Source organism: Trachymyrmex septentrionalis, unplaced genomic scaffold (genome assembly GCF_001594115.1).
Source record: "Trachymyrmex septentrionalis isolate Tsep2-gDNA-1 unplaced genomic scaffold, Tsep1.0 scaffold196, whole genome shotgun sequence".
NCBI lineage: Eukaryota > Metazoa > Arthropoda > Insecta > Hymenoptera > Formicidae > Trachymyrmex > Trachymyrmex septentrionalis.
Genome location: NW_017305135.1, coordinates 1,105,393 through 1,122,302, shown reverse-complemented (window position 1 = coordinate 1,122,302; position 16,910 = coordinate 1,105,393). Strand labels below are relative to the sequence as shown.

General features: G+C 32.2%; 2 protein-coding genes across 4 annotated transcripts in view; one reads left to right on the top strand and one right to left on the bottom strand.

Annotated features, from left to right (window-relative positions):
• The window catches only part of LOC108747251 (transferrin), a 10,196-nt gene extending 1,463 nt beyond the window's left edge, over nucleotides 1-8,733 (top strand). The window contains exons 2-16 of one of the 2 annotated variants that reach the window (XM_018484628.1): nucleotides 381-483; nucleotides 1,596-1,729; nucleotides 1,966-2,093; nucleotides 2,164-2,308; nucleotides 2,499-2,656; nucleotides 2,808-2,929; nucleotides 3,112-3,263; nucleotides 3,680-3,926; nucleotides 4,018-4,166; nucleotides 4,266-4,433; nucleotides 4,651-4,758; nucleotides 4,830-4,960; nucleotides 5,044-5,199; nucleotides 7,439-7,541; nucleotides 8,341-8,528. In XM_018484628.1, the coding sequence (XP_018340130.1) occupies nucleotides 381-483; nucleotides 1,596-1,729; nucleotides 1,966-2,093; nucleotides 2,164-2,308; nucleotides 2,499-2,656; nucleotides 2,808-2,929; nucleotides 3,112-3,263; nucleotides 3,680-3,926; nucleotides 4,018-4,166; nucleotides 4,266-4,433; nucleotides 4,651-4,758; nucleotides 4,830-4,960; nucleotides 5,044-5,199; nucleotides 7,439-7,541; nucleotides 8,341-8,447 (2,111 nt within the window). In that variant the 3' untranslated portion in view covers nucleotides 8,448-8,528. Of the gene's footprint in view, nucleotides 1-380; nucleotides 484-1,595; nucleotides 1,730-1,965; nucleotides 2,094-2,163; nucleotides 2,309-2,498; nucleotides 2,657-2,807; nucleotides 2,930-3,111; nucleotides 3,264-3,679; nucleotides 3,927-4,017; nucleotides 4,167-4,265; nucleotides 4,434-4,650; nucleotides 4,759-4,829; nucleotides 4,961-5,043; nucleotides 5,200-7,438; nucleotides 7,542-8,340 lie in introns of both variants that reach the window. The other variant, XM_018484629.1, reaches the window with a different exon arrangement.
• Nucleotides 8,734-10,810: 2,077 nt separating this feature from the next.
• LOC108747190 (WD repeat-containing protein 60) lies at nucleotides 10,811-16,070 on the bottom strand. Of its 2 annotated transcripts, none has more exons than XM_018484513.1 (16): nucleotides 16,013-16,070; nucleotides 14,266-15,021; nucleotides 14,076-14,195; nucleotides 13,823-13,989; nucleotides 13,468-13,621; nucleotides 13,238-13,378; nucleotides 13,022-13,162; nucleotides 12,587-12,898; nucleotides 12,330-12,502; nucleotides 12,040-12,253; nucleotides 11,809-11,960; nucleotides 11,587-11,726; nucleotides 11,444-11,502; nucleotides 11,226-11,380; nucleotides 11,018-11,150; nucleotides 10,811-10,942 (listed from the first exon to the last, which is right to left on the bottom strand). In XM_018484513.1, exons 1-16 carry the CDS (start codon nucleotides 16,022-16,024, stop codon nucleotides 10,820-10,822), a joined length of 2,952 nt encoding a protein of 983 aa, XP_018340015.1. In that variant the 5' UTR covers nucleotides 16,025-16,070; the 3' UTR covers nucleotides 10,811-10,819. The 2 variants fall into 2 exon arrangements, with proteins under 2 accessions (XP_018340015.1, XP_018340016.1); XM_018484514.1 differs by having other exon boundaries at nucleotides 13,468-13,618.
• Between the last annotated feature and the right edge of the window lie 840 nt (nucleotides 16,071-16,910).

Below are 16,910 nucleotides of genomic sequence, written 5' to 3'. Positions count from 1 at the left end.
TGTGTGTGTGTGTGTGTGTGTGTGTGTGTGTGTGTGTGTGTGTGTGTGTGTGTGTGCAGCGTGTGCATGTTTTATGATTAATTGTTGTTTTGCTATTTTTGCGTACTTCTTGCCAGGCAAGCATCTGAAATACGTTTACATCTGAAAAATTGATAAAATTGAACTTTTCTGTATCAATAAAATTATATTTTTGTCCAATATCATTATCAACAATATAGTAACAATAAATTATTTCTTTACATAAACGTTAACAAATTTGTTTTCGAGCACGATTTGAAAAAGATAAATAATGCGTAATTAATATAAAATACGTATTCTCAAAAATATTTGTTGTCTATTAAAAAAAATCCTGTATACAAAATATGAAATTAATGTTTTAGGGTCACTATGCTTAGTCGATAGTGTACATACTACGCAAAGAATTCTTTCACTCTGCCCGAAATTGGCTAAGAGTCCGATAGAATGTGTTGTAGAAACTGATAGGCAAGTATAACGCATAATGACATGATAAAATTTTCTGCGATATAAGTTTTTTTCAATTCTTAATATTTAGAAACTTTTGTTTTTTTTTGTTCTAAACAAGTTAAAAGATTACATTTCGTAATAATATATCATAACAATAGACGTATTATAAGTTATAAGATTATTTTGAGACAAAAATTCTAATCCCAAAATGTCGAGATTATAATAATTTTTTAATTGTAATTATTTAAAGTTAGCGAATTATACCGCCTAAAATTTGCGCCTAATATTCAAGTATAGTACGACGCAAAATGTTAAAAGTGAAAGCTAATTATTGCCTCCTATAAATATCAATATAAATATATATTATGTATGAGAAGATACAATTGCTGCTAATTATTGCTAATTATTGATATTTCTTATGTTAAAAGATATTTTCTCTCGGTATTAAGATTCGTCTCAAAATGATCTCTGGAATTTTTATCTTAAGCATTGCTCCTATCTTTACGGAACACCCTATATGTATATAATATGAGTCATTTAGAAAATTAACTTGGCGCCAGTTGTAGATATCAAATCTTTTATATGATTGATACATATTAAAGTTAAATAACAAAAATAGTACCATTTGGTTTTACTTTTTTTAATATATAATGATAGAATTTCACTTGGCTAGTTAAGACTGTAGCATTTGGGTTTTAATTTTTAATTTGGTAAAATAATTTTGTTCGAGAAATAATGATTTTTGTCAAAGAATTAAAGTTGCTATTACTTAGGTGGAATAAGGTTGGAATAAGAAGAAGACTTTCAATAAAAATATCTTTGAAGGAGAATTAACACTATTACTTGGGTGGAAATAATAAAAAGATATGTAACGTATCACTTTTAGGTTTTACGAGAAGTATGTATATTTTTATTATTTTTAGCACCTTCTTTTACCTTATACATAAAACGTGTATATGTATATAAAACGTGAATCATTTAGAAAATAACTTTCTGTTACTAAAAAATCCGTTGAAGATATGACTTTTTTAGAAAGACCGATTTGATTGCAAAACTTGCGAATTGATCAATTTTCCAAATGCGAGTGTATTAGAAAATATACTTCTTATGTGTAAAGTAATTCTTTATAGATTTGGCTGTTTACGTCGAGTAGCCAATGGTGATGTCGACATCACTGTGTTGGAGCCAGAAGAACTTGTGGCGATAAGAAACTACAAACTATACAGTGTACTAGTCACGAATGAATTAAGACTCTTCTCAGAAGGTAATTATTAAGATAAAAAATTACGAGAAGCACATAAAGTGCCTGAACTTTATCGATATAAATTTCAATTTAAATATCAATCACTAATTTGTGGATAAATTTAAATTATAATTTTAATTAAGGAATTTTTTTATTTTATATTAATTATTATAAATAATCGGGAGCGATTTGATACCAAAAAATCAAACTACATTAAAATTATAATTATCTCAAATAAGAATAATTCTTTTTTTTAGAAGACCATCGTTTTAAGGTAGTGACAATAGCGCACAAAAATGTGCAACGCATATGGGATGTCAAAGGAAAGCGATTGTGTCATCCCGGTTTAGATACAGTTGATGATTGGACTAAAATTTTCTCAATGGTTGGTGAGCTCTTTTTTTTGTATCAGTCTGTATCAGCGTGTGTTTATCTGTCGATTTCTCGTATTTCAGTATTTTGAGAATCTGATAATTAAAAAAGAATGCGACCCAAATATGACGCTGTTCGAGAACAGAGTGCATGCTCTGTCCAATTACTTCGAAACGGCTTGCATCGCTGGCCCTTGGTCGGCAGATACAGCGTTTGATTATCAATTGAGTACGTATTCAATTACAAACATATGCGAATACAAACATTTAATTTTAAATGCGTGTGCAGATTTAGATTTATTTATAATCATTATATAATTTATTTATACAATATAATTTATTATAACATGTAATGCATGAAAGTTTTCATTTCTTCGTGTACGAATAAATGTCGGAAAAACCCTTATTATCATTCGCAGAATCGAAATATAGGAATCTCTGCGCCACTTGCGAGAAACCAGCCAGCTGTTACAACACCGATAAATATTATGGACGGGAAGGTGCCCTGTTGTGCCTCACCGATGGCATAGGTGACGTTGCCTGGGTCAGATTGAGAGACGCTCAAGTACACTTCAAGGTAACTAACAGTCAACAGACAATGCAATGTCTTTGAAACGATGAGCTTAGAAAGAACCGATCTCGCTCCAAGTTATTCTAAAAATTATTCTTATAATTTAAATGGATTGCAATGTAACTCGCGGTACTAACATCTAGCGTATTTGACACAGACACAGACAATCGATGTGCAAGATTACAAATTTCTATGTCCGGACGGCACCACGAAACCACTAAACTTTGAGGAACCCTGCATCTGGATATCTAAACCATGGCCGGTCATTGTAGCTAGACCGTGAGTGTTCTCTCTAAATATTCTTTGGAATGAGATTTCACTCTTTTGGAATAAGATTCACCCTAAAGAATTAAAGAGTTTTACGTCGCTCCTTCGTGAAGTGACTTTGTAACATTTTAATTTTTTTTTTTAATATATGATTTATGTAGGATTGAAATATTTTAAAAAGTTTTCCTTTTCAGATCGAGTGCTGAGAATATCGCCAATATGATGAATTTGATGATGAACAGAACGTCCAATTGGGAATCCAATGTCTTACAGTTGATGGAGAACTATTACATTGCCTCTACTGACGTGAAAGATTTGCAAACGCCCGACGATTACTTACATCGATGTAATGTATATACAACATGATTATTTATCTTTGACTTCTTGCAACAAGTAATTTGTTAAAACATATAATCTATTTGTTAATCACTGAACAATTACATAATTCTCAATTTCACAAACTTTCCCCGCATCTGATAACATTCATTATAACTATGTAATTTGTTAAGTTTTTTCAATCACATAAACATTTTAGTGTATGCAATTTGTTAGTCTCTATTTATCAAAAATCTATTAATAATTTAATTATTAATTATTAATTTAATTGTTAACTGAAATTTGACAGTGGAATAACTCTAATTTAAATTAGAATCAATGTATAAAAGTTTCTTATTAAAAAAAACCTTCTAGAAACGTTTATGAATATAATATGATAAATAATATATTTCGTTTGTTTCAATAATGTGGATGTTTTGATCAAAGATCCAAACTTCTTGAGCGCTAACATTCGAACGGGTTGTTTACCATCAAGAGACATACGTTGGTGTCTGGTATCCAATCTCGAAAAGCGTAAGTGCAGCTGGCTAAGAGTCGCTTCTATCGTTTACGGCGTGGAACCGTTGATCTCCTGTCTTCAAGAAACTAGCAGAGAAGCATGCGTAGAGGCCATACGGGAAGGAAGAATGGACATTTTTTTGTCGCGGCCTGAAGAGCTTCTCGAAAACAGAATGTAAATATACCTAAATAATACCTAAATATTAGCGGACCAACATGACAAATAAAAATTGAAAATATTTTTCCAAATCGCATTTCTCTCGCAGGATGGGTTTGAAGCCTATTATCCACGCAATGGCGCACAGCCGGCAAGAATTGAATAGGATTGCGGCGGTTGTCAAGAGGAATTCCAGATTCAGAGTTATGAAGGATCTTAAAGGTGCCAAGGCGGCCTTCACGGGCTACAGAAGCGTCGGTGCGATTATATAAATGGGATATAATTTCGTATTTCGCAGTTTCAGTTACTCCAGAATTGCTTTTAATCCATTTCGCCGTTATGGTCTCTTGGTCCCAGGTTGGAACGCTTTTGTAACGTTAATGAGGAACGAGTCAAACGGAAATTGGGACTGTTCGGATGCGCAGGCTATTTCAAAATTCTTCAAAGATAGCTGTGTCCTCGGATGGAATAATAAAAATAATGGCAACGAGCTCCCGGCTAATTTACATTCGTTATGCAAGGAAGGTAAGATATAGAGGACACACAGTCACGCTTATAAGCGTGTGCAAAGCGCTCGTAAATGAACTGTAATCATAAAGAGATATGGATATATATATAATAGACCGCGATATTTAAACTCTCACGACTCGCTAAGAACAATGTATACAAGAGAGATGTAAAACCTGTTATGACCATACAAGAAATGAGTTGATGAATAATCAGAATTGCAATATCGTTGCAGGTGCGGAACATGCTGATGATGATCTAAGTACTTTTAATTACTTGGCTTCCGGTGTCGTCGACGTTGCCTTCGTTAATTTAAAAGTCATAGAAAACAAAACAGAAGCCGGTGAGTTGAGTCGATTAATTGTTTCGATTAACTTTATTATGGTTTTTATCTAATACCTTCTAATATCACAGGTGATTTTTATTACGAGAAAATTGATAATAAGAGTATAAATCGTTTGCCTAAGTACAGAGTATTAGGTCCGACTTTGGCGGAAGCTATAAAAAGAGTTCCGTATTTGCTCGCTTGGACGTCTCTCGGATCGGTATAACTATTTTCTCTTTAACGTATGATATAGCTAATATTAGATGTTCTTATTGCAAATATGAATTTTTTTTGTCTTGGCAGATAATGGCACACGAGAATATCACGGATCTAAGACGCCAAGAAATTTATACGATGCTACTTGAAATGGATAACATATTTGGAAGAAAATTCAATGGACAAGCACCCACATTCTTATTATACGGGCCTTACGAGGATAATCATGGTGTTATCTTTCCTGTAAGTTGAGTACGGATTAGTTTTATTTCACGAAAAAAAATGTATGTAACTCAATCTAATACATGGAAAAAATTATTTTGTTGAAGTATTAAAAAATTTAGGTGGATAACGGATCTAAAGTAATTTTGTTAGACCATCAAAGTAATTATACTAATTATATTGAACGATCAAGCTGGTTGTTCGATGTCAAAACTTTTTCAGCAATGTCATCACGTTTGAGCGTCCTACATAATTATTTTGATGGTTTAGCTAAATTTTTAGATACTTCAGCAAAACTGTTTTTTTTTTTTTTTCCATATAGTAAAAACATTGTCGTAAAAAAATCCGATTATTCCAAATTGATTCAGTAAAGTTCACTCTGTATATAACAGAAAGGAAGAAAAAAGGAATTATGTTTCGGATATTAAAAATGCAAATAAATATTGAGATGCAATTGATTTATTTTGATCAGAGATGCGCCAGTTGAATTTATTGCAGCTCTGATTAAAATTTAACGATTCTCTGGTGAATCGCGCATTTGATCTAATTTGAATCTTCACACATGCAGTCTAACGGTCGCTCGATAATATCGATTTTTTCTGAGAAAATCTCGTTCCTCGCGCATCCGTAATACACATAGCCTTTGTCGCAATACGCCCAAGGAAAATGTGGACACTTAAAGGATACTAATGGTATCCCTTTGGCAGTCAACGCGATTACACCTACGTCAGATTCCGGTGGAAATGATCCTCCGATTTCTTCTTCGAAGTCTTTTAACACCTCAGTAACCGCTTCGTCGATCGACATCGCCTTTCGCCGCAATCGTCGTAAGATCCTCTGGGCTGGCGCGTATTTATAGATAGTTTTATCGCAACCCGAAACAGACACAGAGCCGCATTTATCAACGTAAATACCGCAACCGATCGCTGTTCCAGTCGCACTCACGATTCCATGCAGCTTTCCTGATTCTCCAGCTGTCGAGGTTCCGCTAGCCAGACGTTTTTTCCGATCGTATGCCACTGCTCCAACCGCGCCAAGCTAAAGTAATTTTCTTTAAAAGTCGTAGAAAATGTTTGTGTGTAGAATCGTAATATAAAAATATTTTAATTACCTAAAATATTCAGAGCAAAAATATATTATTGGGTCCATAAAGAAAAAAAAAAAAAAAAAAAAAAGAGAGAAAAAGAGATTTATATTTTGGAAGACACTTTTTTCTTCTATCTCTTTATCTCTCTTCCACAAATTATAAGCTTGTTAGACTAGTAAAAACATAAAAACATAAGCTATAATGTATAAAATTTTACATTATATGTATATAAGTGTTATTACAGATACGAGTTTATATTTAAAATATCTGAAGATTAAGGAAATTTTATAGCGTTTTCTCTTGGGATACACTGAGTGCAACCTTGCACCGCACTAGTTGCGTAAACGCTACAACTCAGCTACACTACACTAGAGTGCTGTACATTATATCATTATTACGTTGAAACCGTGTTCCCGCTTGACTTCCATTTTCGAATTTTAAATGTCACACTGGCTCTATACCGTCCCTTTGAGACGTCAAAATCCCACTTCGTACATAAAATTTGCACTACACCGTAGCCACGGAAACACGGTACACTATCCGAGTGTTGCACTAGTAGGCGATAGTGCAGCCAAGAGAAAACGCTATTAGATAAATGTAAAAGAATTTGACAATTATACTTTTGTTTGAATATTCCATTATGTAATTCGCGCGCGCGCCATTATGATAAATTTATTAACCTGTATAAAATCAGGTTCAATTTCCAAGGATTCGTCTATCTCTGCGACTTCGAGAATAGCACTTTCTTCCTTATCTCTTTCAATTACACATCCCGGTATACATTCTTCTTTATCGGATTGTTTGTCCCCATCGTCTAAAAGCTCTTGCTCTAAAAGCGTCTTTCTCGTATCTTCTTATGTTGATCAGTATCGCGATTAGTATTTTTAAAATTATAGTTCGTTTTCTCTATCCTTTACCGTTATTTTCTTCTTCGTGCAAGGATGTCTTCGAATCGGACATAACGATCAACTGGCCAGATGACAAAGTAGGGATGCCCGATTCCAAGCTAAACTTTTGCGCTCCAGCTTCAACTATCAACACATGTTCCGTTTGCTCTAAGACCATTTTGGCTACAAGAGTGTGAAGTATTGAAATTTAAGCAGATTATAAATAAACATAATCATTTCTCTGACGTAAGCGGTATCGCTAAGAAAGACAGACCTAATGTTATAGGATGTGCTATATTACGAACGGCGCCCACGCAACCTATGCGAAGATTATTCGCCATTATCGCGGCATCCATCACGACCTCTCCATTGGCGTCCAAGGAGCCTCCGTATGCACAGTTAAAGTATTTTTTCCTCTCCATGTGACAAATTGCACGCTCAACCGCATCCAGCGAGCAGCATCCTTTAGTTAGATCGTCATACGCCGCTATTGCGGCTTTCTTTACCTAATCCATTCATCATAAATATTCATAATCAACATTTTCATTACTAAACAATATTTTTATTATTTCTACAAAAAATGATCTTTTCTTGATTTTCTCAAACGACATATTAAAAAAGTGCCATCTAAGTAATACTCTGAAGTAATGGTCTGTATTACAGATTTTTTTTGGGGCTGTGCACACAAAGTTGTTTTCCTAGAATCTTATATTGTTTAAAGTGTGTAATGTGAATAGCGAATAATTTAACCTCGTCGAGCATAAATTTCCGTGCGTATCGGGGTATTCTCCCAGCTCCTCCATGAACAATGATAATCGGATTTACTCCCTTTTTCTTCTTTTTCTTAATTTTATCCTCGGCATCGATTTTGGCCAAGATTTTACTGATCCAGGTGCAATAATCGCACGTTATATCAGTAATGTGTGTTTCAGGATTTTCATTGCCTTTTAACATTTTTCTTTGCAAAAATCTCCTAAAGCGTCCGTCGAACGAAAGCTAAATACTGGTGAATTTTAATCGAATTGGAATTACGTGAAAGTGTCACGCATGTGTTATTCGCGTATAAAAAATTATGACGATGTTATTTTTTTTTTTTTTTTTTTATAATAAAATATGCAACGTTAACGTATAGTAAGTAAATACGATTGCATTTGAGTACGATAATAAATATGAATTTTGTTATCGCAGGATGGCACACGCTACTTACAGCTACACGGTCATCAGACATTAAAAGGACGCAATTACGACCAAATTGTAGAAGAGTTGGTGAAACAAGAAATTTGCAATGCTGCTAGTGCATGGATTTCTCGTCCAGAGAAATTCATTCTTTTCCTATACATGATAATAATCTTCGCTCTAAACAGATTATTGAACTGCTGACGATGGATGGATAGATTACGCTCTCTATACAATGTCATATAAATAGGATAGTTCATTATTGGTGATGTAATTTCGCATAAAAAGATAAATTTTTTTTCACGCAGTTTTACTTTCGAGAAAATCAAATTGGGAGATTGGACAATTAACTAATTAATAACAAGTTAATTAAGTTTGCATAATTTTCAATAATATAGTGCTATACACCGAAAGATAATTAAGTAACAATTACTATGGCAAATGTAAAAATTCTTATAAAAAAATGTAAATTTTCAATTTAACAATTTTAACATATATGCTTTAAATATTTATCTAAGTTATTATGAATAATTTACATGAATAATTTTTTAAAGCATTTATTTAAAATATATTTACATATATTATATATTTATATTTCTTTGTATATATTTATATTATGTATATGTACATGCATGATGTATATGCATGCATAATATAATATAATATATACATATGTGTATACATTATATGTATATATATAGGCCTGTTTTCAAAACACGCTTACAACGGTTGGTTACGCGTTAACATCCTATATTATGATTGCATTTAACACAAAACGTTTATTTTGCAACTATTGGAAGTTTTCTTCGCCCTGGATTGGATTATTTTTAGATCTAGAAGAATGATCCTATCTCAGCAGATAATCATAAACGATTGCAAAACTGTTGTGTTCTGCTGAACACAGCCATTATTTTACATTACGCATATTAGAGAATTTTAGAAATAAAAACGCATTCTGAATATAGGCTACAATATACATACGCATGTACATATTATTTTAATTTATATATGTATCCTCGTTCAACACTTTAATATTTTTTTATTTCTTTAACTAGGATATTTAATTTCTTATATTTGTGTAATTGTTATTTAAATTGTAAATGATTGTGTAAAAAGATAATTTAAAAATTATCTAAGCTTAATGACAGAAATAATTGTTTAATAATAATAACAATTGCTTAATAAAAATTGTTTAACAGATCTCGAAAGTTATTATTAAAGTAGTTGAACAATTATATCAAAGATATTGAAGTAGAATGATTGATGTTGAATAATTACTGCAGTTATTAAACAAACCAGTTCTTTTATGAAAATTTTTTCTACATTTATTTTTAAAATAAAATCATATCATCTCAATTATATTATCAATAATAGATTACCTACATAAAAAAAAACTCGATATCAAATCGGCTAGGCTATGTATAAAATTCTATGTATATTTTAACTGTATAATCTTATCATTTGTCCTTATGTATATATGTTTTATACGATACACTATATAAATGTATGTATAAATATGTTATGAATACTATTTTTTTCTACATCTATTGGTACTTTTTTCCCTGGACGGAATATTGTGTATTATTATATTACAGAAAGATACAAATAAGTGCACAAAAATCTTGTTCGTTTTATATATAATAAGATATATAAAATTATAACAATTTAAATGTACTTGATTGCACATTGGAAAAATTCAATATTATTCAAAGTTATCAAAGACAATTAAATATTACCTTGAAAATCTTACAAATTACAATTTCGGAATAACGTAAAATTCTATATCTCTCGTTAATTAAGAGCACGAATTTCAACTTATGTGTCTAACAAGGGAATTGTCCCTCGCCGATTTTAATGAGTTTTAGAGTATGAAAAAATATTATAGACATATTTTTTGTTTAAGTTTATCTGGAGGTTTAGGGAGTGAAACATCCCATCAAAAATAATGGATTGTATCATTTTTCTTAAATATCTTTTAAACTATGAGGTATATCCAAAAATATTTTATATAAAAGCTGTATAGTTTCTTATGCTCTGTATAACAGCATAAAAGACATGTTGCAAAAATCAATTTTACACATTGTTATAAACAAATTGTTATAAACATATTAAAAATTGATTTTTGCAACATGTTTTTTACGTATGTACAGAACATAAGAAACGATACAATTTTTATATAAAATATTTTTCTGTTTCATAAACCTCGAGATAAGCACAAACAAAAAAATATGAGTCTAATATTTTTTCATGCTCTACAACATATCCAAAGTTCATCAAAATCGATGAGGGACAATTCCAATCATTCTCTTGTAAATATTACTTTCTGTGACTAGCATCTTAATTATCTATTGCAATAATTGCAAGTGCACATATACACTGGAAGTATAAAATCTGTGAATCTTTCTATATCCAATTCTCGGAAATAACAATTGTAATTCTTAAAAAATTATTAATGCCTGTATTCTCACTTTATTAATATATCTATTTTCGTTTATGATATTGAAACGTATCGCGAAAATATGTCCAGTTCTTGTAAAAATTCCTCTTTCTTTGAGTAATAGAAATCTTTCTTCAGTTTATGTATTTCTATGTTACCAGATTCCATGCCAATAGCCTAAAAAAATATATATTTAAATTTATAACATAAAAAATCTCTTTCGAGCTCAAGATGTTAACTTTTTAAACTCACCAGATATTGATTTGTCATATCTTGATCTATTATGCAAGGGGATAGCTGCATGCTGCTTATCTTTCCCCATTTTCCCATAGGTAATGTATGTATAGGGCAGATATCACTCTTACTCAAATCCCATACGTGAATTCTGTTAAATTTATAAATTTCGTAATTACTCTTATTTTATTTGCAATTTTATTCATTTCATGAAAGGTGTACTTACCGAGAACTATTATCCAGAGTATATATAGTCAACGGTTTCGTTTTTGACCATTGCAATGCTTTAATCTCATCCGAATACTGTTCGTTTTTCAATTGTACGATCGGTCTCTCTATATTTAAATAATGAAGTCGAATTGTTCCGTCGTTACAGCCAACCTGATGGAAATCAAATTAAGATAAAAATAAAGCTTTTAAGATGAACGACGAAAGAAGTCTTACCCAGAAAAAAGATTGACCAAATGGACAAACATCAATGCAAGTTGAAGTACCGCATTTACCTGTAATATTTAATTGAAATAAATTTGATGTTACACACAATACACGTTTGATGCATACATCGAAGTAATATTATTTTAACTCACTTATTTCAGCTGGTTTGTATGTTAATGGATTAGTTCTATTACCAATATAAGTAGCATGCAAGACATCGGTACTGTTAGTTGCAATATAAATATTATTTGTATTTGCACTGTCTACATGCATATCGACAAACATGTTCATTCTAAAAGAAAATTGAACAGTTAGAGGAATCTTAGACATGTACTGAGCTTTCCAAAAACACGTCTCAAGTCTATTTTATTTACATTTCTGAGTTTTTCTTCGTCAAAAACATTTTCTGATTCTTTATAAGTCTTATGTTACCCCAGTGAGAAAGCCCTAAATCGTCTATATTCATACCCATATTGTGCAAAATACTCCATATTATGAGGCAACCATCTTCGTCTAAACTACATATCTATCAAAGCAATTTAAAAATAAGCGTGGATTAGTAGAGTTAAATTTTAACAGATCAGTATCAATACTATGATGACAACCTGAATAGGAATAAACTTGTTGCTCCTTTCTTTAGCACAGATAGTTTCGATCTTAGACAGTACGCGTATCGCAACAACTTGCGATGTATGTGCATCTAACTCTGCCGTTGTCGTGTAAGTAGGCGTTCTGATCACCCAATCTAACTCATTAGCTTTATCCGTAATCTTCTGATGCCACATCTCATCCTCCTTAAGGTCCCAGAGACTCAACGATCTAATTATAATATTTTATATTTTTAAATTGTTGTAAAAACTATGAAAAAGCTTTAAAGAAAACTCAAGTTGCATACCCATCCTCGAGTCCGGCAAATACCGTGTTGCAATTCGTTAAGTGAAAGCAACAAGCCGTAATAGGGCATTGCGAGTAGAATAATTTCTTCGGCATCGAAGGTTCGGAAATATTCCAAACGCATCCGATACAACAATCAGTGATGTAATCCTGTTTACTTATGGTTTCTAACTCCTATTCAATATACAACAAATTAATTACGTTTTATTTTCAATTAATTAATTTGTTTTATAATTAAATAGTATAGCAACCACGTACCTCTTCCACAGGAACGTGAATAGTGAGCAGAACTTTATTTAAAACATTCGAATAATGTATAATCTTAACTGATCTGGTAGCTAAGAATGTTACTGTATCTACAGAGAGCTTCACGAAACCATCACTGAACGCTAAGTCGCCCACATCATTTTGAAAAACGGTGCCACCATGTTTTCTCTCTTCCAACAACGATAATACAACCGCGCCCGCGCGATTAAGAAAATCGTTTAACCGCAATACATCGTACGATGGTCGTGACAAAAAATTTATATCGTCCATTTCGTCCAAATCATTTCCAACGCCTAATTGCTCCTACAAATTTTTAGAACGTTCAGAATTATACTTACCGATATCTAGAGACACGGTAGTGTTTCGACGATAAGACATGGCGCGAGACACTGCCGTGCTTTTATAGACAATAATGTAAATTATTACCATTTTAAATAAATTTATATCTCGTTTATCATGCAATTCTTTTCTACAAGTTATAGGAAATTGCGTCCACTTGTTCTTACAAGGCATTTCGTCCGTTTGTATCTCAATGTCCATATTGTCGTCGCCGGTTTGGGTAAACACCTATAGAAAACAGTATACAATACTCAATCAATCATGATACAATTGTCATAAAGTGTTATCTATATAATAACATACTTGTTGCGTATTTAATTTCCCGTAGTTTCTTATGAATTCATCATAGGGTATAGGATTGCATTCTAATAATGACCATTCCATAAAGTCCAGCTTTATCATTTCCAACAATTCTTCGCCTCTACTTCTTATCTTTCGAGAGTTCTGCAAAAGATAAAGCAATTTAAATATATGATATATGTATTTGATATTATAATATGAATTTAATATTATGACGTTCTTGTGTAAATTACCTCCTCACGGTGATTTTCTTTTGGTTTACGAAAATCGATAAATGGTACTTGCGATAGCGGCGGAGATCTAGTAAAATCCCCAGAACGGCTATCCTCGAAGCCTTCATCAGTGGACGACGGTAAAGATTTATTTTCCGCCGGTCTATCGTCACTGCTCCAAATAAATGTAAACACATTAAATTAACCATATATTTTACTTTATTTTTTTTTTTTAATAAAACGCTTTAGAGAAAAACATGCAAATAAAAAGTGTAACAATCATAGATGACAAAAAATGTGCAAGTATAATCAAGTATAATAAGTTTACAAGTATTCATTTATTCATTCTTGATACTTGATCTTAGTTATCACAAACCTAAACGTTTTACCAACTGGCTCTCTTAATTCAGGTAACGGCGGTGTATTGGATTGCGTTAAAAGCATAGATTCTACCTGTGCTGCTCGTTTTTTCGCTTCTGCTAGATCGTAATGTCCTGAATCAAGCATATGTTCCTCTTCGACCTTTGTGTGTTCCGTGCTTTTCTACAAAAATCGTTTTTATAAAATTATGCGTTTTGACATAGAGAATAAATATTCACATAGAATAAGTATTCAGCGAGTGATAATACCTTCTCTCGGAGACGCAATTCGATCGGTTCTAAATGGGAACTATTTCCACTGCTATCTGAATTTTCGCTAATCGAGGGAGTATCGCTGTCAGTGCATTCTTGAAAGTCTGATTCATAATCCTGAAAAACAATATAAAGTAATATAATTATCATATATCTCTTCATTAAAATTTTTTTCTTTTTTTCTTACCTCAAAATCATCTTCATAATCGTAGTCCACCTCATTCGAGTCTGCTTGTATACCAGAATGACTGTCTGTTAAAACATCTTTCTTTTGCTCTTTTTCCACGATATCTGGTCTCCTTATAGCACTATGTAGCATTCTTATCTCGCTTGGACTTAGCGTTCTGGATTTCCTGCGTTCTCTGGACGACATTTGTAGCTTAGTTCGATTGGATGCAGAGTGATCTTGCGATTTTTCTTTATCCTTTGCTCGAATCGCAATCTTTTCGTTAGATTTTTTAATATTGAGCTGGTCTGCAGTCGATTTTGGCATATATATCGTACTTTGATCTCTCTTCTCTGAATATCCCACTTGTTCTCTGGATTTCCTCTTTTTGACTGTATTGTCATCGCTTGATTTTGTAATATTTTCAGGCCTTATTTTAGAAGTTGTACTCTTCTTCATTAATGATTGACTAGACAAAGCATTAAGTGGACTAGATTTCGATGTTGAGGATACTTGTTTGACAGTCTTAACTTGAGAAGATCCGACGGATGGCTTGATAGTATTTCTAATCGGTTGTGTCCTTGTCAAGGAATTCTGCAATGATTTGGACCCTCTATCTCCATCTCCTCTGTGCTCAATAGTTCGAGATTTCCTTGGAAAATTAGGATCTGATTTTTTCGATGTATCCGTATTGCTTTCGTTACTGGATGACGTTTTTGGTTTTGACCGGACACGTGTCTTGACTGCATCTTTAGGTCCAATTTTTTTAGTTGCTCCCTAAAGAAAAATAAATTGTTATTGGAGCAAAACAGAATTTTTTATACACATAGTAAAATTTAAATTAAAATAAAATAAATAGTATTAATCTAACTAACAAAATATAATTTTTTATAATAATATGTAAATGTCAATATAAGCCAACACGTGAAATTGATATGTGATATAATTAAAGCTTTATTAAGCTAATATAGTATATGTTTTAACACTTTTGTTTCGTGTCCTCTTCAGTACATAAACTAATGATGCAAATAACAATTAGTAAGATTGCATTATGACAACTGTGTCCATTCTTAACATTTACATATTATTAGATTTACACTTCTGAGGTCCATTACTATATTATTTTTGTATAATATTTTATTTTGCAACAACATCATATATTTGATGACAATAGTTTAATTATTAAGTTAAAAATAAACACTTTAATATTTTACTGTTAAATATAATATTAAATAATAATAACAAGATAACTTTATATTACTTTTAACACTTAAAAAAAACCAGATACTTTGAAATGAACCAATCAAAGCAACATTTAAAAATGAGAAATTTTTTCATTTTTAATTTAGGCATTATTATGTGTATATATTACATATTCTTAGAGCGTGAAATAAATATTGTATAATATTAATAATATTAAAGTTTCTAGAATCAGTTCTTATAAATAAAACGTGATTAGATTCATGTCCATGCATTCTGTGTAATTAATAAAGAATGCGCGCACATAAACTATCTTTTTTATAATAGCAAAAAATTGGAATCAATACTTCCTCTTTCTCCATTACGTCTATTATCATAATCTTTACATAGCTTCGCGAAAAATGTCAATAATTTCGAGGTTGACGTAAGTGAAGTAACTTGACAAATTTACGCGTCAGTTAATACAAACAAAAAGGAACGCAATTCGCAGATATACATTTCTGTATCTAGAATATAATACGCGACACGGCAATCGAACTAATACGTTAAAAATTGTTTAAAAACTCACTTTATTGGACATTATACCGCTAATTGATCGGCGTTGACAGTTACAGTCGATCCTAAGGCAACCATGATGTAAACTAATGCGACCCACGGTGGAAGGGATATCATCCCTTCCACTACGATCTCGTGTTCTATCTACTACGTAGTAGCACGCTCGTGCTCGATTTTGCGATATCTCAGGTTGCAAATTCAGCGATCATTAACAGAATTCTTTTGCAAATTTTATTAATACCAAATCCGAACAAGCCCGAAATGTCGACTTCTTGAAGAATGCATTTGATCAGCAGATATCAAATGAAATTAAGATATTTCTAGAAAATAATATTAGCGATTTCGGCTGGGATGCACTAGTGCACATAAAGTTGTCATACATAATTGCCGTAAAAATGTATTAAAATCAGATTAAATCGTACAATCCCGAATATATTTTATTGTACAGTTAATAAAATAGTGATAATTTTTGTTTGATAATTTTTATTTCATTTTTACACTCATAGTAACTTCGGACGCTTACTCATAGTAACTGAGACGCACCTGCACATTTCGGGTGTCGGTGTAACTGATGTGTTCGGTTGGTTGAATGGTGCAGTGTGTGTGTGCCTCGCCAGTGTCGTCACACGTTCATCTGGATTCGGTACACCGATTGGTCAAGTAAAAGTTTCGAAGCATTTGTAGTCAGCATCAAGTGGATCGCACCCAAAATTAGACTCTAGCGACAAAATTAATTACCACGTAATCACACACACGCTGCTTTTCAACGTCTCATGAAAGCACCAAGCCCAACAATTACACCAGCTGGCCCCAACAAATTTATCAGGGCCATTTTGTGTACACTGCACAATTGTCGATAATGTCAGCGTTCTTCAATTACCTCTGGTGCCACTGGGGTGCCCTTTTTATAT